This window comes from Phocoena phocoena, chromosome 16, assembly GCF_963924675.1.
Source record: "Phocoena phocoena chromosome 16, mPhoPho1.1, whole genome shotgun sequence".
Taxonomy (NCBI): domain Eukaryota; kingdom Metazoa; phylum Chordata; class Mammalia; order Artiodactyla; family Phocoenidae; genus Phocoena; species Phocoena phocoena.
The window spans coordinates 15844649-15865370 of NC_089234.1; the positions used below are offsets into that span (position 1 = coordinate 15844649).

The 20722-nt window shown below is 51.7% G+C and overlaps 1 protein-coding gene across 13 annotated transcripts in view; it reads left to right on the top strand.

Moving 5' to 3' along the window:
* Positions 1–20722, top strand: part of AFAP1L2 (actin filament associated protein 1 like 2) — a 98477-nt gene that overhangs the window by 51303 nt on the left and 26452 nt on the right. For 9 of the 13 annotated variants that reach the window (XM_065894810.1, XM_065894812.1, XM_065894811.1 and 6 more), the window contains exons 1-3: positions 8708–8831; positions 15598–15672; positions 17043–17137. In XM_065894810.1, coding sequence (XP_065750882.1) covers positions 15621–15672; positions 17043–17137 — 147 coding nt within the window. In that variant the 5' untranslated portion in view covers positions 8708–8831; positions 15598–15620. Of the gene's footprint in view, positions 1–8698; positions 8832–15597; positions 15673–17042; positions 17138–20722 lie in introns of those variants that run through there. The other 4 variants (XM_065894816.1, XM_065894815.1, XM_065894817.1 and 1 more) reach the window with 2 other exon arrangements.

Genomic DNA, 20722 nt, shown 5'->3' on the forward strand with positions numbered 1-20722 from the left:
AGTATGTGAAATTTCTGAGGGGCCCTATCTGAGCGGCTCTGGTTCCAGTTGGCTTCATAGCTGGGGTTGGAATTCTGCTCTTGGGGAGGTTTGTTCCATCTGAGAGGTCACCAGTGAGCAACTTGAGTTGTTTTTCCAGTAGTGCAAGCCACAGCAAAGCGTCTGTCCCATCTCTTCAAGCCCGCACAGATGATCTGGGAATGCAGAGGGCGGCCTCTTCTTGGGGATGTGTTTTAAGTGATGAGACTCCAAGATAGGTGAGAAAAAGCAGATCTTGCAAAAATGATGACAGACTGACCTTGAAGGTCAGACTCAGCAGGGAGAAGCGCAGTCACAGCGCTGGTAAATGGAGCACAGCCCTCCCCCCCTCGCCATTTCTTGGAGATGGAAATAAAGAAAAACTCCTGGAGTATTTATCCTGGAGAAAGTTATTTACGTTTCTGGCTCAGTCTCCTGAGGTCCAGGCAGGCGGGATCAATGACAGCCCACCGGAGGAGTAGCCTGCAAATCTTTGGGGTGCGGATTACCAGTGATAAGAGTTCCCACTTGTTTAAGCAGGACAGGGAACTGAGTTCAGTGATGTGTAAACACAGAGGCATCTTGGTTCTTGCCTTCCACACCCTCACTGTCCAGAAGGGAAAAGATGTTAGGAGGAAAAGAAAGGTATTTTCAAATGTATCTGACTGGATATGACAAGCGTGAACTTAAAAAGTTCTCCGTGTGGAGTCAGAATCGAGTTATGTAGCAGCACTGTGGAAACTTGATTTTTAAGAACTCATAAGTAATTTTGTAAAGTAAAAAGACTTCTCATGAAGCAATCATCACACCTTTATCTCTGTGGTTCATCACCTTGACTGCAGAGTAGAATCACCTGGGAAGCTTTGAAAACTCCTGAGGACCAGACCACACCCAGAGCAATTACAGCAGGAGCTCTGGGGGTGGACCCAGGCATCAGGAATTTTTTTTAAGTCCCCAGTTAATCCAATAGGCAGCCTTTGCTGAGAGGCACCACTTTATCTTTTGTATGCATGGCCCTGAGTGGTCTTCCATTCGGTGTCCTGAAAGCAGGAGTGCCCTTGAAAGTCAGCAGGAGGGTGCCTTCAAAAGCATGAGAAACTGGGGTGAGGACACAGGAACCTGCTGTGTCTGTGCAGAAGCACCCAGCAGAGACCTCTTAATATATGGAGACATATGGGCCTCCTCCAGCCGTAGGATGGAATACTACACAGCAGTCAAAAGGAACAAACTTCTCATACATGTAACAACAATGGATGAATCTCAAATGCCTTATGTTCAGTAAAAGGAGCCAGACTCCAGAGGTTCTGCAGGGTGCCAGGGCCTGGGAGTGGAGAAGGGGTCACCTGCAGAAGGGCACAAAGGAACTTTTTGGGTGATGGAATTGTTCTGTATCTTGATTGTGGTGGTAGTTGCCACAGCTGAGTGTGTTGGTCAAAACACTAGATTTTTATACAGTAAAAACAGAGGATGTTGCTGTATGTAAGTTATAGCCCAATTAAAAATTATTTTTGTTTAAAAAAACCCACTTCCTCATTAATGATGAAGGGACAAACAGAATGTGGTATATCCATACAAGGGAACATTATTCAGCCATAAGAAGGAATGAAACACCATACATGCTACGGCATGTATGAACCTTGAAATCATGGTGCATCGTGAAAGAAGCCAGGCTCAAAAGGCTACATATTATATGATTCCATTTACATGAAATATTCAGAATCGGCAAACCTACAGAGTCAGAAAGCAGATTTGTGCTTGCCACAAATCTGGGGGAGGAAAGAATGGAGAGCGACAACCTAATGAGTTTATGTTTCAGGTGATGAAAAAGTTCTGGAACTAGGTAGCGGTGGTGATGGTTGCGTGGCATTGTAACACTGAGCTGTAAGCTTTAAAGTGGCCAAAGTGGTAAATTAATGTGAAGTTATGTGTGTATTACCGCCATAAAAAAAGAAAGACCCACTTCCTGCCAACCTGCCTGGCACGTACCCATCGGTACATCGGGTACTTGGTAAAGGCTGACTTGGCATTTGGCACTTTTAGAGAAAGGGGGATTGGGCCTCCTAAAAGTGGGGGGAGGTCTCCTTTTAGGTGGAGTAAAGGGGCATGTTTTCCAAAAGCTCGTTCTCGAGAACTTGACGGTTCTCTATGACCAGGATGAATCTACTGGCATTTTCTGCTCCTCATTGCAACCCACCTGATGCTGTTGCATGTCGCAGAAACTTTCACCAGCTTCATAACTTTGGTTGGTGCCCAGCAGTCGGGTTCATGCAAATAATATGCCCTGGGCTCAGTGTTCGGAACCCCGTTGGGGCAGGGAGGGGGATGCGTGTCTTTATACTTAAAAGAACAGGTCTGCTTAGTTTCACGTTTGGAAGGAAAATCACCCTCAATCATGGGTCTTCAGCAAACGCAGCTGAATAAACAAAACTGTGTGTGTAAAACAGCAGGGGAATCACGAGAAGCAGCTTTTTTTGCATGTTGGGAAGACGTTTATGGTTGGGAACCTAGTGACCAAAAAGCAGGACTGCCTCAGGATGAGAAAAACTGGGGGAGGAGGTCATCTGGAGGCAGAGCTTTGCCGGGGCCGAGGGCGATGAATCGAGCAGTTGACCCGTCCAGCTCTGCGTGGGCCTTGCAAGTCCTGAACAAGAATCTTATTGATGATTTGTCAGCCCGTGAGCAGACAACTCTGAACTTTAACAGAGCCAGGATGGAAAGCCTGCACAAGGGCCTACAGTTTCCACGATGAACAGCACACTTATTTTCCCCTCCCTCCGCTGGAGGTTGAGGAAGAGACCAAAATGAGCAATGTGGGGGTGATGGGGGAAGGGAATTGGGACAAGTGCGTTCCAGAGCCTCAGTGAAATGGCCACATTCCTCCCAGGGATGGCCCGTCCCTCCGAGCTCTAAGGGCTTTAAAATGTCACCAGGGTTGGCGCAAGTTGGGGCCATGCTTTTATTATTCCCAAGAGCCTGAGCTCTCGGTTTCCCCTGCTTTCCCAAAGTTTGCTTCGCGCCACTTGGCTTTGATGAAAGGCCTACGTGAATACCTGCTTGCGCTAACTGAAATCCATCCAGAGAGGAGCTTCATTTTTCCAGAAGAAGACAGTAGCTGCTTCACTTTATTTCTTGTCGGGTTACGAGAGTTTTCACAGGGACGCTGTCCTTTGGGCTAGCGGGGGAACCTGTAGCCAGACCCCAGGGGGTATGATGGCAGGAGCATCACTGACCTCTGATGTGCTTAGCGCCTTGTCAGAGGCCCAAACCTACGAAGGCTGACCCTTGTCCAGAAAGGGCTCAGGCCTAGCCCAGAATACAGACCTGGCACAGACTGAGACAACTGAGAACAGCTGACTTTGACAGTGAGGGATCTAGGGAAGAGCTGGCAAGAGAGCTGAGTGTCCTCGGTCATGGGTGTGGCTCTGTGGAGTCGGGGCCTGGACGGAGCTTGAAGGATGATGTGGATCCAGAGAGGAAGGGAAATGACCTCTGGGTTTCGTGACTCCCTCTGCTTCCCGGTCCTGCGTTTCTTCAACCCTGGTGCGTACCCTTCACCTGACTCAGCTGTTTTAGAGGAAAAGGAGGGTATCTGCTTCCTCAGCACTCCCCCTCTTCCCATCTTTCCCATCGGCCTAGCCCATCAGTTCCCCAGCAGCAGGGAGCACAGATGCCCAGTTAACTGCAGTGTCCTCAGGCCTGTGTGTCTGACGGTATTCCGCAGCTCTCAGCCACCCGTGGGCATCTTCTCTTACAGTCTCCACATCTAATGGCCCATGGCTGCTACCTGTCACGTGTCTCAAGTCCAACCCCTCCATCCCATCCCCTGCTACCTTGGGAAGCAGAGGCCATGATCGGGGTCAACCTCTCTGACTTCCCCAGGGCGGTCGGCAGACAGCAAGTACTTGGACTTGTTCACAGTTGGACTTGAACCCCAGTGCCGCTGTTAACGGCAGATGCGACAGAGTTAGGTTGTAATCCAGGCTCAAGAGCCCATTCCCCCCACTGTGCACTTGCAGAGTGCTCGGGAGAATTGGAGGTGGTGGGGTGCAGCGCCCTGCATGGCCCCAGCCGCTGTGATTGGGTGACACCCTCATCTTCCTCAGCTGAGCTAATGCAGTCGTCTCACTGGCCTCCCTGCCTCCCCTTCCTGTCCCCTGGTCCCCTTCCACCGTCCTCCCCACAGCTGGCAGAGCTAGCCTGCTTGAATAGCAGCATAGCATGGCCTCCTCCACTGCATTGCCCAGAAGCCCTGCAGGGTGAGGCACGAACTCCCTAGCAAAGCAAATAAAGCCCTTATGATCTGCCCACAGGATCTAAGTCTGCACTTCTGGCCGCAGAGCCCACTTTCTCTCCTTCGTGGCCCACCCACCCTGCCCCCATGCTCTGGGTGCCCTGATACACAGAGCTACTCGTGGTTTCTCAGACACCCCGTGTGCTTTCAGCATCTGAGTCTTCTTCTGAGCATCATTCCCTTTTCCTGAAATGCCTCTGCCTCTTCCTGGTGAGCTCCTATTCATCCGCAATGGCCAGCTTATAAATTCCTCTCCCTGATAACCCCGAAGTTTGTCTCTTTCCTCGGTGCATTCCTGATCCTTGGAGTTGTCCCTTGATCACTTCTCTCCTGTGTATTCACTGGTGCCCTATTTCCAGGCATGGGGCTCCTGGAAGTGCAAGGGACCCCATCAGGGTCACCTTTGTCTCCCCAGAGCCAGGCATTGATGCTTTTCATCCTTTGGCTTGGTATGTATCTGCTCACATAAAAATAAACAAGGCTGTTTTCCAGGAATCAGGCAGCTTTTGGGAATAGCTGAGGATGTGGAAACAAGAGACACTTAAAGTTCTCGTGTTTTTTCTTTGTTAGCAGGGGTAGCAGCAGTTACAGCTCAGTGGAGTTCAGAAGGTCAGGAAAAATGCAGCTTGAGATCCTAGTTGTTTTGCAAGGCCCTTTCACTTTCCTTATCCACTGTAGCTGAGTTCAAGCCTCAGGGTCATTTATCCTTTGTTTCTCCCCAGTTTGACTTCTTTTTTTTTTTTCTAGTGTCTCATTTTAATTCACTTGTTTCTTTTTTTTTTTTAATTGTACTTATTTATTTTTGGCTGCGTTGGGTCTTCGTTGCTGTGTGCAGGCTTTTCTCTAGTTGTGGCGTGCGGGGGCTACTCTTCGTTGCGGTGCGCGGGCTTCTCATTGCGGTGGCTTCTCTTGTCGCGGAGCACGGGCTCTAGGCGCGTGGGCTTCAGTAGTTGTGGCACACGGGCTCAGTAGTTGTGGCTCGCGGACTCTAGAGCGCAGGCTCAGTAGTTGTGGCACACGGGCTTAGTTGCTCCGTGGCATGTGGGATCTTCCTGGACCAGGGCTCGAACCCGTGTCCCCTGCATTGGCAGGCGGATTCTTAACCACTGCGCCACCAGGGCAGTCCCCCAGTTTGACTTCTTTAAGCTCATTGCTTTCAGCCTGTTGAGTTTCTGCAGCCAACTGGAAACTCATGAATAACTGTTCAAAATCAAACAAAACCAAACAAAAAACAACCTAAGGCCTTACTCTACGAGGGCCTCTTCCCAGAAACCTTCCAGCCTTAAACCTATCGTCTCATATCAGCTGCGAGACTCTTGACTCTTTTGTGGTGCGCCCTGGTCTGTTAATCACTTCACCTGTGCTCGTCTTGTCCCGCCAACAAGCCTGCAAAAGGCAGGAGCCACGCCATCCAGGTCTCCTTTCCAGTTTCCCAGTAAGTTGAGGCTGAGGGCCCAGCTGAGTGCTGGGCACACTGTGGGGTCTCGCCGGATGCTGATTCGGTGGGCTCTGGGGGCTTTTGCTGGTGCTCTTTCAAAATTCACTGTGTTAAGAGTTTAATCAATTTTAAGTAAACTGGGCAGAAGCCGCTGGCCTCTTGGAGATTCCCTGGGGTGTTCTTCTCAATACCCAAGGACGGGGCAGGAGACTCTGCTGTTGGTCCATGGCTCTTTCCCAAGCAGAACTACCTAATGTGGCTTCTTTCTTGCCTCTCCTTGGCTATCACTTAACCATCTGCTCATCTCTTCTCGGGCAGAGATGAGGGCATCTTCCGTCCTACCTCTAGGCACACGGGCCAACACGTACCACATGCAGCATTTGGGCCGCTGGCTATGTGAAGGTGTCTTTTACCTTCACTTGGCTTTTGACAAGCCAGAGGGGAAGTGACACGTGGACTTCTGTGGGACCCGCTTGATTCTTCATCCTTTACCAGGACACTGAAAAGGGAGAGAGGCGGTTTCTCTGCTGTTTCTCTCTGCAGGGGGAGAGCGCTCTGACCTACGACAGGCGGCACCCACTCATCTGAGCCAGCAGGCTGTTTGACCTGACAGTCACATGCGCTGGTACTGTTATCACTGCTCTCTTCCGAAATAAGCATCCTCATTCCCCGTTCCCTTCCTCCAACTCTCTCCCGGTCAGTGGCAATATTCATTCCAGGGAGTTTGGTTTTTCAGGAATGGAGTCAGAGGCTACTACCCCACTGAGAGCCAAGGGGGTGTTTGAACAGAAATAGGACGCTGGGCTCTCCCTTAGAACCAGGGGAGTATAAGGGCTTCTATAATGAGGGGGTTAGGGGATAGTCAGGGGCTCTGGTTCAGTTCTGGGGCGCCAGGCCTTTGGGGGATGCTGGAAGAAGGCCCTACATGGAGGCATCAGGTGGGGTGTTGCCAAGAGCTCAGCCTTGGAGTCAGGCGGCAAACCTAGCTCTCTGTCATGGGCCATATGGGCCGTTATGGGTCTTCTCTGGGCCACCAGGTCCACATCTGCAAAATAGGCATAATGTTGCTTACCTCCTAGAGTTCTTGTGAGCTGGTAGGTACCTGATAACTTCATTCATTTATTCATTATTTCCATAAACATTCATTCAACGCTTATAACAGCGTGAGGTGCCAAAGATGCAAGACAGGTGTGGTTCTGACTCTCACTGAGCTAACAGACTAGACCAGGATGAGAAAGACAAAAATACACACTAAAAATGAGCAAATAAATAAAACTGTTATTCATTGTTGATATTGTTCATTTTTAAATCTTATTTAAAAAATACTGTGTATTCAAAAAATATTGTATATTCATATTGCTAGTAAGTTGTGATTAGGGCTATGAAAGCAGGAGATAGATGCCGAGTTAGCAAATGATAAGAAATATCTAGTATGGAGAAGGTGGTCAGGGAGGGCTGCTCCGAGGAGGTGACCTTCCTTTCCTTCCTCTCCCTTACATGGTGGGGTAGGGAATGTTACAATGCAAGGTTTTGGGTTTTCTCTGAAGAGGAGCTTAGAGACGAATGCTACTGGTGGAGAGTAAGAAATGACTAATGATGTCACAGGATGGGAGGAGACGATGATGACAAAGCTCTTTGTGTGGTTAGCATAGCATTTCACAAGCATGGCTGTGAAGAGCTTCACAGATTTTGTCTTTTACACCAACCTTGTGAGATGGGCAGGGCCCACACAGTCTTCTCCACTTTACAGATGAGGGAATGAGCTTGGAGAGATGGTATGACCGCTCAGAGTTCCAGCAGCAGGTGGTGGAGGGCGGCTCTGGGCGTCTTGGCGGCTGTCTTGGAAGGAGGGGCCTCAGTTGTGGCCCCTAGCGTTACATTTAGACCCATGCTTCTCAGCGCTGGCTGCATATTGGAATCACCTGAGGAGGTTTAAGACCTAATAACTCCTGGGTCTCACTCCCAGAGATCCTGATATCATCAGTCTGGGTGCGGCTTAGACATCAGGAGTTTTAAAATCTCTCCACGTGATTCCAATGCAGCCAGGGTTGGAAAGCATTGTTTAGACCCTCAAGGAGCTGCTGCCATTGACGAGCACGTTCTGGAGAGCCAGCTGGGCAGGGAGCGCTGAGGTGAGGACCCCAGCAGGGAATGCCGCAACCTGTTCTTAATAGAGATTTAGGTCATTAACAATAAGAACAACAACAGTAACGGGGAAGGCCCTGCACCTAGACTGCTGCCCGCTGCACTGATGTTTCTGCAGTGTACTTCCAGCGAGGAATTGGCCAGTGCTTCTGTAACAGTGGCCCTTGAGAGAGGCGTATTTGACAACCAGATCCGAGGCACCACAGCCCTTAACCAGCTTGGGAGTGACGCTGGCCTAGTGGCAACTGAAGTGGCTCAGTCACTGAAGAATCTCAGGGAAAGGTTTCGTTTGTCCAAGTGTGGCTTTTGATAGGTTGTCCATATTCTTGCGGGGACAGAGTAATCACTGTTTCATCTCCCTGAAGTGACTCTGTGTTTCCCCATGCTTGGGGAAAGGATTAACAACTGGGTCAACCACAGCATTTCTTTTGACGGTTGCGGGTCTGATCTGTGTTCAAGTTCCCCAGACACTGAGCTGCTTTGATTGACCTTTATTAGGGATAAAATCCTGTTTCCAGATTCTCACAGCCTGATAGACTTGATTGGACCACCTTGGCCACTGTCACTCCAGCAAATGGTAGCCCCGCAGCTTTGGCCGAGGTTGTCCATCTCGAAGCCAAGGGCCTGATTGCCTCTCCCCAGCGACGCTGGCACTGGGAATTGCACCTATTGGCTGGGCCTCACCCTGGACCCCTCCCCTCAAGACCGGAGGGTCCGTCATGGGATGTTGTGGGATTGGAGGTGTGTCTGAGCTGGGCCTTTGGAGAGAAGGCAGCTGCTATAAGGGATTCTTCTGTTTTCTGTCTCTAGCCCTGGAGCAGCTGCTGACAGAGCTGGATGACTTCCTCAGGATTCTTGACCAAGAGAACCTGAGCAGCACAGCTGTGGTGAAGAAGAGTGGCCTGGCCGAGCTCCTCCGGCTTTACACCAAAAGCAGCAGTGAGTGTGGCCGGGGCCTTAGTAAAGAGGTCCCCGTGGAAGCAGGACGATGGTTGTACGTGTGTTAGAGCTGCCATAATGACACCCCACAGCCTGGGTTGAACAACAGAAACGCACTTTGTCACAGTTCTGGAGGCTAAAAATCAGGATTGGTTCCTTCTGAGGCCTCTCTCCTTGGCATGTAGATGGTCCCCTTCTCCCTGGGTCTTTACACCATCTTTCCTCTGTGTGAATGGCGGTGTCCAAATTTCCTCTTCCTATAAGGACACCATTCATACTGGATCAGGGCCTGCCCCAGTGGCCTCATTTAATGTTAATTATGTCTTTAAAGACACTTTCTCCAAATACAGTCACATTCTGAGGTATTCAGGGTTAGGACTTAATTCATGCATTTTGAGGGGAACACAGTTCAGCCCGTAACTATAGGGCAAGAGTGACGGGACGTGTATGGCAGCCCCCGGAGTTTCAGAACACTCAACACAGTAGCCCACGAAGAGCACTTTTCCTTATGGTTGAAAGTAGAGAAGGGATAATAAAGTGGTGTAATCATAGCTAGTGCTTAATTGAGCACGTCCCGCCTGCACATGCATTGCTCGGGCTTTATCTTCAAGACACCCCTGTGGGGTTGGTGCTGTTATTACGGATGAGGAGACTCAGGCCTGGAGAGTGTAAATAACTTGCCCAGTGTCATACAGCCCAAGGGAAAACAGGAAAACATTGTTTTAAGACTTTGTAAATCACAGAACTGTGAGTTCATTGATTTTCTGTCTTCTTAATTGAGCTAGATTTTGTATCCAGTGGAGTACACAGATCTTCAGGAGTTTTTTTGGGGGGTTTTTTTTTTGTTTCTTTTTTTTGCGGTACGTGGGTCTCTTGCCGTTGTGGCCTCTCCCGTTGCGGAGCACAGGCTCCGGATGCGCAGGCCCAGCAGCCATGGCTCACGGGCCCAGCCGCTCCGCGGCATGTGGGATCCTCCTGGACCAGGGCACGAACCCGCGTCCCCTGCATCGGCAGGCGGACTCTCAACCCCTGCACCACCAGGGAAGCCCAGTTCAGTGAGTTTTGACAGCTGTATGCACCTGTGCACCTACCACCCAAACTAAGACGTAGAACATCTCTATCATCTCAGAAAATTCGCTCTTGCCCCTTCCCAGGGCAAGAATTCCTCCCTAGCCCCACCCCAAGGCAACCATTTTTCAGATTTCTACCACCATTGATTAGCGTTGCCCGTTCTGGAGCTTCCTGTAAATGGAATTGGGTGGTTTGTGCTTTGGGTCTGGCCCCTGTCACTCCATGCTGTGGACTGTATCAGTAGTTCCTTTTATAGCTGAATGGTATTCCCTTCTGCGAATATACTGCAATCTGCTCATCCATTCACTGTTGATGGACATTTGGGTTGTTTGCAGATTTGCGCTAATATGAATAATAAGGCTGCTTTGAACAGCCTTGTACAAGTCTTCAGTGGACATACGGTTTCATTTCTAGCACAGGTGTGGGTTTTTTTTGTTGTTTTTTTTTTTTTTGCGGTATGCAGGCCTCTCACTGTTGTGGCCTCTCCCGTTGCGGAGCACAGGCTCCGGACGCGCAGGCTCAGCGGCCATGGCTCACGGGCCCAGCCGCTCCGCGACATGTGGGATCCTCCCAGGCCGGGGCACGAACCCGTGTCCCCTGCATCGGCAGGCGGACTCTCAACCACTGCGCCACCAGGGTAGCCCAGGTGTGTTTTTTTTTAAAGAAACACCTTCTTGTGAAGTCATAACAGTTTAGTCGAGTTTATTTTTATATCGGATGTTTGAGAATTGAAAGTGATATTTTTTTTTTTTTTTTGCTCACTGCTGTGGCACGTGGGATCTTCCCAGACCAGGGCACGAACCCGTGTCCCCTGCATCGGCAGGCAGACTCTCAACCACTGCGCCACCAGGGAAGCCCCGAAAGTGATATTTTGGGGACAGTAAGGGACAGTAAGAGGACATCTAATCCATCTGTCTCACAGTAGGAATAGCCCAGATCCTTGCCAGGGAGGGAAGTGCACCTTCTTTGGCCATCACAGTCAGGGACTCCTCCATGACATCCAGCCTGCGTCCACTGGGCTACATTTCAAAGTCCCTTTTCCCCTTTTTTTTTTTGTTCCCTGTGGAATTAGCTCCTATTGTCTGAATATCAGAGAAGTCATAAAGCTGAAGCATGTTGCTATATGCCCGGCAGCCTTCTCTTCTGTCGGCATAATCTGGCTCCCTTAGCCTTTCATCAGAGGGGTTTTCCGGCAGCCCCTTCATTGCCTTTGAGCTCTACAGGCGCCTCCTAGCTTTGTAGTGAGCATCTGCTGACCTGCCTTGAGTGCTGGTCAGTAGCACTTCAAAGGTGGGATGAGCAGATGGGAAATCCCCATTACAAAGCAGGTAAGTTACAGAGGGATGAATCACTCCACAGAAGGACTCATCCGTGGAATTCTTTAAAGAGCACACTCCCAGGCCATTTAGGCGTGCTCCAACCTGAGAATGTTTAATGATAAAGAACACCTTTGTTGGGAATTGAGAAACGCCCCTGTGATGGCGTCTGACCTCTGGTTCTTGGTTCTCACCACTCCATCAGAGCTCCCGGTGTGGGGTCCCCTTTGTGGTCTAGTGTGGTTTCCTGTAGGGTGACCTCTGTTTCACCTTTGATGTGTGTATGTTCTGCTCTCATAAAGTCAGGCTTTCCCCACCCTTGGTCTCTGCAGCTTTTAGGGTTGCAGGAGCTGCTGAGAACAGGTCGGGGGGGCCCCCCCGGTGTGAATTGCCCCCAGAGCACACCCGGACCACCGATAAAATGTGCATAGCCGTACCGAGGCCTTTGGCTGTCACTTCTGTTCTCCAGGTCAGTGCCCACGGATGAATAGCCACTGTTTTCGAACTTCCCCTCTGGTCCTCTTTGCACCCTCTCGGATGGCAGAGTGGTTATAACAGCAGCTCACACTTTCTGGGCTCTTACCATTTCCCAGCCCGGTGCTTAACGAATGAAATGACTTGGATTATGTCATCTGACCCCGTCCCACGGCAACGAGGGAGTTGCTGTCCCCATCTTACCAACAAGGGAACTGAGGTTTGGAAAGTTACTTTAGGCACATGGCCATGCGTGGCAGAGCCCAGGCTTGGGCCTGGGCCAGCAGACCTAACCATTACGCTCCCCTCCCCTCTCCACGGTCCGGATGAGTCTGTACCAGGTTAATCGTGCTGCACGGGATAGAATCCAAAGCCCCTTAAATTGAACGCGTTGGTCGTTTTCTCTCAGCTTCCCATGCCTGCCTCACTGTGTATCTTCCAGAAAATTAACTCAGCCTGACGGGACTTACAGGTGGCGGGAGGATGATCATTTCAAGATAGGCTGTGGTCTCCACTGGCTGAGCTGTTGTTTACTTCAACACATTTGGGGCAGAGCATGAGTGTGTGTGTGTGTGTGTGTGTGTGTGTGTGTGTTTGCACTTTTCAAATGGAATTTTCCATTTTCTGATCTTCAGTATATTACTGAATTTTCCACTCTCTTTGCCTTTTGTCTAGGTGGTAAGGTCAAGACATGGATTGAGGTCTGTTTATTGGGGGCCCGATATTTTTTCCTGTCTTAACCTTGTGGGCCCCCCAGTACCCTGCTCAGAGACTCTGGGAACATTTCAGGGCTGCCCCTGTGATGGGAAATGCTTCAAACGTTCAGTCTATGCAGCTGTAGTAAGAGGGTCCGGGCCCCTCCTCCCTACCCCTTGCCACCACCCTCTTCAGATAAGGGTCGTTCCCCCAGGATCCACACACTTGCTCAAAGCACGATGAGCTCTCCTTTCCACAGTACCTGTAGCTGCTGTCATTTCCCACATACCTGTGCGACTACCCCATCTGGGTCTGCCCCCTCTCCCCCTCGCTCCCTCGCCCCCAATCTTGTGGGTTCACAACGGCAGAGACAATGTCTGTTTTGTTCTCTGCTGTATGCCCAGCACCTAGTACAGGGCTGGTGCTCAGTGCATTTCTGAAAATGAATGAGACAATAATGGAAATTCTCCAACCCGAGGCTGCTCCCTCCCAGACCTGGGACAGCTCATCAGGCTTCTCTTTCCAGGGCCAAGTTCACAGGATTGCAGATGGTCCTGGGATCCTCTTACTTACCAACTGGATGGTAGTGGATTAGCAACACTGAGAATCAACACCTAGTCAAGGATGGCCTGCAGAGTGTCCAAGGAGGGAGACGCAGCCTCATGACACGGCCAGTGCCAGCTTTCTCTGCAATTTACAAATCACCGTCTTGTGGGGGAAGCACCTGCTCAGAGTCTAACAGTTAAAACAATAACAATATCTTGCCTTTTCTTTTGTACGGGAGTGTGGGCTTAGTTAACAGTATGAAAAAAGAAAAGAATGTGAAATGAACATTAAACACTATTCACATTCCTTCACTTCCTTTTTTGATCTTTATCCTGTCATCGGGATATTTTCATGTAGCTGTGGTTTGCCTCTGTACTCTGCTTTGCATTATTTTTACATTTAGAATTGCTGCCTGTGCACATTTCCCTATGTTGACAGTTTGCATACTTTTTCTTTCTTTCTTTCTTTTTTTTTTTTGCTTTTCTGAAACACGATCCTTTAACTGTAGTTTTTGGATATCTTTGTAAACAGCAGACATAGAGCTACTTTGTTATTTTTCACAGGTGGGTAGTGTCCATCGATGGATGAACAGTAATGTTCAACCAGCCCCCTATTAGTGGGTATTTAAGTTTTGTTCTTTAAAAAAAAAAAAAAAAACTCATATAATATTGCAGTAAACACCCTCAAATAAAATTTTGTTTACATGCTGGAGTTTATCTTCAAGATAGATTTCTGGCAGCGGAAATGTTGGGTTACGGAATATGAACACTTAAAATTAAATTATCCTCCAAGATCACTTCCAAAATGGTTGTGCCGGTAATCCATTTACTCTTAAAGGTGACCTGCTGTTACCTATGTTGATGTGCCATGGTTTCTTTCACCATTTTCCTATTATTGAGCCTTTGAGTTATTTCCCATGTTTTAGGCTTCTTAATTGAGCTAGATTTTGTATCCAGTCGAGTACACAGATCTTCAGGAGTCAGTTCAGTGAGTTTGTTTTTTTTTTTGGGGGGGGGGTTTTTTTTTTTTGCGGTACATGGGCCTCTCGCCGTTGTGGCCTCTCCTGTTGCGGAGCACAGACTCTGGACGCGCAGGCTCAGCGGCCATGGCTCACGGGCCCAGCCGCTCCGCGGCATGTGGGATCCTCCTGGACCGGGGCACGAACCTGCGTCCCCTGCATCGGCAGGCGGACTCTCAACCACTGCGCCACCAGGGAAGCCCTAGGCTGTCATTTTTAATCTTTGTTAGTTACAAGGTTACCTTACTTTTTCAAATTCCCTAACGTTTGTGTTTTGTACATTTGAAAATTTCAGTTAGGTAGAATTAGGCAATATTTCATCACAATTATTTTCCATACTATGCAGGCAAGAGAACCAAGGCACACAGGTTAGCTGTTTTGCTCAGAATTACTGTTAATGGCAGAGCTTGGCCGAGGCCCCCCGCCCCCCATCCCCTACCCTGTCTCCTGCTTCCCCCTGCAGAGTGCTTTAATCCTGTGTCATGCTCTGGAGGAGGTACAGACCCAGCCCCTCAGTGGAGGTATGCAAGTTGTGGATAACTACGTTTAGACCTTGTAGTTCCCTCTGATAAGCTGCTGCGGCCCTTGGTATAGGGGTGACGTTGCTGACCGGTTCTGGTAGGGCTGGGCACCAGGGTGGCAATCCCACGGGCTGATGGAGGAAGATCCATCCAGCCGTATCCTCCTCCTGTTCCTCTGGGTTCTCAGGGCTCTGTTGACGCAGGCCTGCTGGCTGGAGTCTAGGCGGTCTGTGGTGTGGAACTGGCTGGCGCTGAACTGCCTCCTTCGCCAGGGGTTTGAATTGGGCTCCGTGGCTCTGTAGCACCATCTCCAGCCACTGGAATTTATCAGCCGCAAGTTTCTAGGAAATGCAAATTAAGAGGCACAAAGAAATGCAGGAGGATTTCTAGGAGGAGAAACACTCAGATCAGTCTCCTCTGCAGGCTTCTGAAGAAAGGGTCCAGGCCTTTCTCTGCCTAGACATGCACGGGGAAGGTGACAGCCTGTACAGAAATGTTTTTAAAGGAGGGGAAGGGCTGTGCACTGCAGGTAGAGCAGGTAGCTGCTGGTCCTGCAGGTCCAAATCCCAGCACACTCCCCACTCCAAACCCAGAGCTCAGGCCCCCACAGTGGCACCCCACCTAGAGGCCTGGGAGCTAAACTTCCAGGTCCTGAATATGACCTATCTTATATAGACCTCACTCTGATTAGCCCATGAATGTAATTCAGACTAGGGTGAGAATGACTGATAGGAAATGTTTTACAATTTAAACAAAATGCTAGGAAACCCAGAGAAATCTCTGCTTGGTGGAATATGAGGCAGATCTTTAAGGTATGGGTGCTTTTCCACTTAAGCCTTTTATTCCCAAAGCTATCCTTCTGTACCCTCCCCTTCCCTTCCCTCCCCTCCCCTCCCCCCAGGCTAGAAAACTAACAGTCAGCAATTTGGTATTTCTTTTTTTGGAAATCTGTCAGCTCTTTCTACAATGGACTCTTTCAATCAACTCAAAATGTTGTATGCTTTTACTGGAATCCAGGCTGATGACAATGTCTCTGAGGGGTGGAGGGGACATCCTTTCTCTCTAGAGTCCCTTTCCCTTCATGAAATCACATGAAGCCTGTGTCTTCCGTCCTACTTCTGCAGGTTCTGATGAGGAGTACATTTATATGAACAAAGTGACGGTCCACAGGCAACAGGATGCCGAGTCCCAAGACAAAGGTACGGGTCTACCGCTGATGGAGTGGCCAGCTCCCAGGAAGGGGGCCAGTATAAGCCTTGGTCCCGTCCCACCCCTCCTTCCTCCCAGCCAGGACCACAGACAGGCCTGGTGGGGTTATTTTTGGAAGTCGCATTTTGGTTGATGCTATTTGGGGTTGATGTATTTTGGGATGTCTCATCAGGCCACCTCCTTGCCTCTTAAAGGTCTCGTGTCCCCTGCGTGGATAAGGATTCAGTCCCTAAAATCTCTCAGCGTTTGCCAGCATCGTCCCAGGAGTAGGAAGTTATAATTCAGATGCTCTAAGAAAGCAGCTGTATAGGTGCTGATCCCACAGCCCCAGCTTTATGACTTTTGACAGAAGTCTGGATTTTATGAGTGTGTGTGTGTTGGGGGGGAGTGATGGCGAGGAGTCCGTGATGTCAGCAGCTGCCTTAATATTCGATCGAAGGTTTTGTTCAAAGGTGATGGCTTGGCAGAACATCTTACCTTCCACTGGAAGGACAGGTGGTGTCTCCCATGGCGTCTTAATCTTCTCTGTTCTGCTCTCTGCTTTTGTCCGAAAACCCTCAGGAGTGGGTCCAGCAGGACCCCAGGGAGGCCCAGAGGTTTGCAGAGCTGCCTAGCTGCAGAAGAGTGGGGAGTAGAAGCCCCCGTCTCGCAGCTCTCAAGCCTGTGACTCAAAGGCAGAGGCTTAGCAAGAAGTGGGAACACAGCATCCCAAAACATTCAGTCCTGTTAAAGACTTGGCTCCAGGACATCAGCCAGCAAAGCCCCAGGGTCAGATCTGCCTGAACCTGTCTGTCCCCAGCTGGCTTGGCCACCGGCTGAAACGGTCAGGCTCAGAAGAGCCTTTGGTGCCTTTTCCTTAAAAGTGCACAGAGGGTTGGTGGCCAAGGTCCCCAGTGTGGCTTTCACCTCCTGCCCCACCACCAAGCGTGGGCTCAGCAGAAGTCCCCTGCACTAAAGCAGCCCCCGGGCCCTAGGTTGTTTGCCTTCCGGGGAAACCATGGGGTGGACAGAGGTAATCACAGGGTCGGTGCTGAGAGCAGCTCAATATAGTGACCACGGGCAGCTCCTGCACTCACTGAAGCTCTGTGGCCAGGGCATTTTGGACATGGGGCCGGTGGAGGAGAGGGTGCGGAACCTACCAGAAACCTCAAACCAGTTCCTCCTGAGGAAACTGCCCATGGCCGATCTACCCTATTCTTGGAGGAAAAACAACACTGGCTCCAGGGACCGCCTGCCTGGGTAATTAACACCCGCCCAAATAGAACTCGGGGCTCATGTGACCAGACATTCCTGGCTACTGAGACTCCACTGCAAGCCTGGGTGCCCCTCATCGAAGCCCTCTTCTGCTTGCTTCCCACAGCGCCCGAGGAGCAGAGCCCACTGACTAACGGCGAGCCCAGCCAGCACTCCTCGGCCCCTCAGAAGAGTCTTCCAGACCTCCCGCCACCCAAGATCGTAAGTGTGGGTCCGGGATCCCTCATTTCCCTGACTTGGGTCCCGTGAAGGTCCAATGCTTCTCGCAGGTGTCAGTCTACCCAGCGTCTGGCATTTTCGGAGCACCTGTTGTCTGTGGGGTCCGGGGCACCGGGAGGGACGGAGACAAGTAAGCGTGCTAGCAGGTGACATCATTTGCTCAGCGCAAAGAGGAACGGCAGTGCGAGATGAGGGTCCCTGTGTGTCCGAGGCTACGCCAGGCTCTTCACCAGCACCCCGTGAGCGGGGCCTTGAACAGACATGGGCACCAGCTCAGGCCACAGTGACCTTTCAGAAATGTAAACCACATCACATCACTTCCTGCTTGAAACCCACCAAGAGCTCTCACTGGACTTGGGGCAGAACATCCCCATTCCTTCACGTGGCCCCAGGGCCTACACGGTCTGGCCCAGCTGCACCTCCAGCCTCATTGCATCTGCTCTTCACCAGCCTCCTTTCTGTTCCTGGGTTGTTCCCTGTGGTCAGTCCTGCCTCAGGGACTCTGCAGTCCCCGGGCCCTGGCCCCTCAAAGGCTGCCCCCTCCTCCTGTCTCAGACGTTCTTAGATAGACTTTCCCTGACTTACCCATGTGAGGCATCCCATCTCAGTGCCTGCCCCCATTACTGCCTGCCACACCACCCAGTTACCCCTCCATGTTTATTATTTGCCTCCCAGAGTAGATGTAAGCTCCCTGGAACAGGGACTCTGTCTCGTTTACTGCTTCATGTCCTGTGTCTGCGCACAGTAGACCACACGCATGTTTGTGGATGGATGGGTTTATGGACTCCTACAGACTTGGGTTCAGATTCCAGCTCTGCCAGGTACTAGCTCCTTGACCTTGAGCAGGTTATTTAAGGTCTCTGGCCCTCTGTTTCCTGGTGTTTAAATGAAAGGAACGTAAACATCTCTCACCTAAGCTCCTCTTATTCAGGGGGCGTGGCAGACCACATTAGTATTCAGTGAGGTGAGTGGTAGTATTTACATCTTATGGGTGAAGAACCGAGAATCAGTGGGTTTATAACATCCCAGTGTCACACAGCCTTGAAGTGGCAGAACTTGAACCCAAGTTCTTTCCACGCTAGGATCTGGCTGGGAAGGATTTCTGGGACCGTGGGACTGCACGGTCACTGAGCTCCCACCAAGCCATCCATCACCGGATCCGTAGGCTCAGGTCACCACTGAGGGGGTCCCGTCCCCAGACTGGCCCCTTCAATCATGCCTTCCTGGGGGCAGTACGGTTCTTCCCACTGCTCTCACAGCTGGTAGGGCAGGCCTGGAATGTCTGGGCAGCATCCCACTGCAGGAGCCCCTGGAGCTGGGTGACAGCTTGGCAGGGACCCTTCATCTCAGGCTGACTGAGACTTGGTGGACTGAGCATCAGTCCCTGGGTACCCCAATATGCTGATGCCGTGAGTGACTGCCATGCTCTGAGCCGCTGCCCACTCCGTGCACACAAACATGGTCCTCCCACCACCTGCCAAAAATCAGAGGCTCAGGGAGTTAAAACAACTGGCCAAGATCCCACCACTGGGAGGTAGCAGGCCCAGGATTTGTATGCAGTTTCTTGGTTTCTGGGCCACTCTGCGGCGTCCCGGACTTCAGCTCGGCTTCTTAGCCAAGTAAAGGTACAAGTCGTGTCCCTTTCTGCTGCAGGCTCCCCTCACTTCTGGCGCCGGGACTTGGGGAGGTGGCATGGCCTCTCAGCTCCCATCCAGTTGCTGCTGGTTTTAAGCAGACGGGAGGTGTTGTGGTTTTCGGGTTACGCCCCAAGCACCCCTTGCCGGATGGGGGGAAGGAGAGGTGGCTGCTCTGAGCCAGGGCTGCAACTGTCCTAGCCTGAGTTCATGTGTGATTCTGACCGGGGTGCCTTTGGCCTCTGTGCAGTGGGGTGCCACTACCCACCCCACGTGGGGCAGCTAGCTGCTTAGGGGTCCACACCAGACGGGAGGGGCATTCACCTGGTGGAGCCTCTTAGCGGTGACTCGCTCTGGAAGCCCGTGTTTGACGAACGTGGTGGTGGACTGGGAACCCAGGGTCTGGGGCCGGGTCGTGGTCACAGAGTCCGGCAGCCCCGGGACTCTGGCTGGCTTTTAGTGCTCCCTTGCTAGCCTTCTGTGACCCTGGCACATTGGCCCCAAGGGCTCGGGGGTGTGAGACGCAGGGCCTCTGATCAAGGCCAGGACTGTGGTCGTCCCCTGGAGCGGACTCCCGGCATCAGCTGTGTCTGTGGGCCATCGGGGCCAGGAGAGGCTCGAGAGGAAGCTATTGCTGCACTGGAAAGACACCACGACCCGAGACGTGTGGCCTTTCAGATGCGTGGTGACGGTTCCCGTGGACATACTCCAGGCCGTGGGGCAACTTCCAGCAGAGCGAGCGGCCTTGGCAGTCTCCGCTCCTTGTGGAATTTCTCTGCTGAGAAGGACCTTTCCTAGGTCCCTCCTAGTTCTGTCCCAGTCGCCCACCTCCACCCCAGGGCCTTCTGGATGTGGAGTGAGGAAGGGGGGGTGCAGAATCCGGGGTCCTCCCTGCCTGCCCACACACGCCTGCTCCCCTCCAGCCTCCTCTCTGGTCAAGTCTGGCTGAAGACAGTCCAAGGCCCCCAGAGGAGCGGTGTCAGGGTGGAGCGGGGAACAGCTGTGTCTTCTGGCTCTCACAGGGAGGAGGAGAACCAGAACAGCAAGTAGTTTGGGAGGGAGGGAGCGTGGCAGCCTGAGCCTGGCTGGCCCTGTGACCTCTCTTCCTCGGCCAGAGAAAGCCGTGTCCCTTCCCACCCTGACCCAGGAGCTTCAGGGCACCACGGTGGCTTGTCCTCTTGCATGCCCGGCCCCGGGCTCTCTGGTGGCTGTAGCACAAGCTGGGTGTCTGCCTGGGGTCCTCAGTGCCCTGGGCTGGGCCGGGAGCTTGGCCTCTGTCCCAGGCTCAGCCCGTCCAACACTGGAGGGGGCAGCCAGGGGTCTGGAGCAAATCTCATGGGTGTGGCCAGTGACTCAGCAGCCGTGGCACTTCCAGGCCACGGTCCGCACAGCCAGGTGCGGCGGTTGCTTTCCGAGAGACAGACGTCTGCTGGCACCGTTGTGCTCCTGGCCTGGGCAGCCATCTCCGCCCACCTCCCCTCTGAGGCCTGACCACGCGTCGGGGCTGGACTTCTGCAGGCTGCTCTGTGGGGGCAGGGAAGGCCGTCACCATGGTTGGTCTGGGGAGCTCGGGCTGGATCCGCTAGCCCCCACCCCGGAAGCTTCCACAGTGCATTCTGGGGCAGGTTGCTCAGAACTGCAGGGATGCCCCAGGTCACCTGGGCCACCCCGCATCTTCAGCTCTGTGTCTCATCTAAATCAGCACTGGCCAGGTACAGCCCCCTGACCAAATCCTGCACCACCTGCTTTTGTAAATAACATTTTGCTGGAATTCAGCCAAGCTCATTCATTTGTGTATTATTTATGGGTGCTTTTGCACTACAGTAGCAGGGTAGAAGAGCTGAGATCAGAGCCGCTGAATGGCCTGCAAATCCCTAAGTATTGACTGTTTGGCTCTGTACAGGTAAAGTTTGCCAGTCTCTGGCAAGTCACG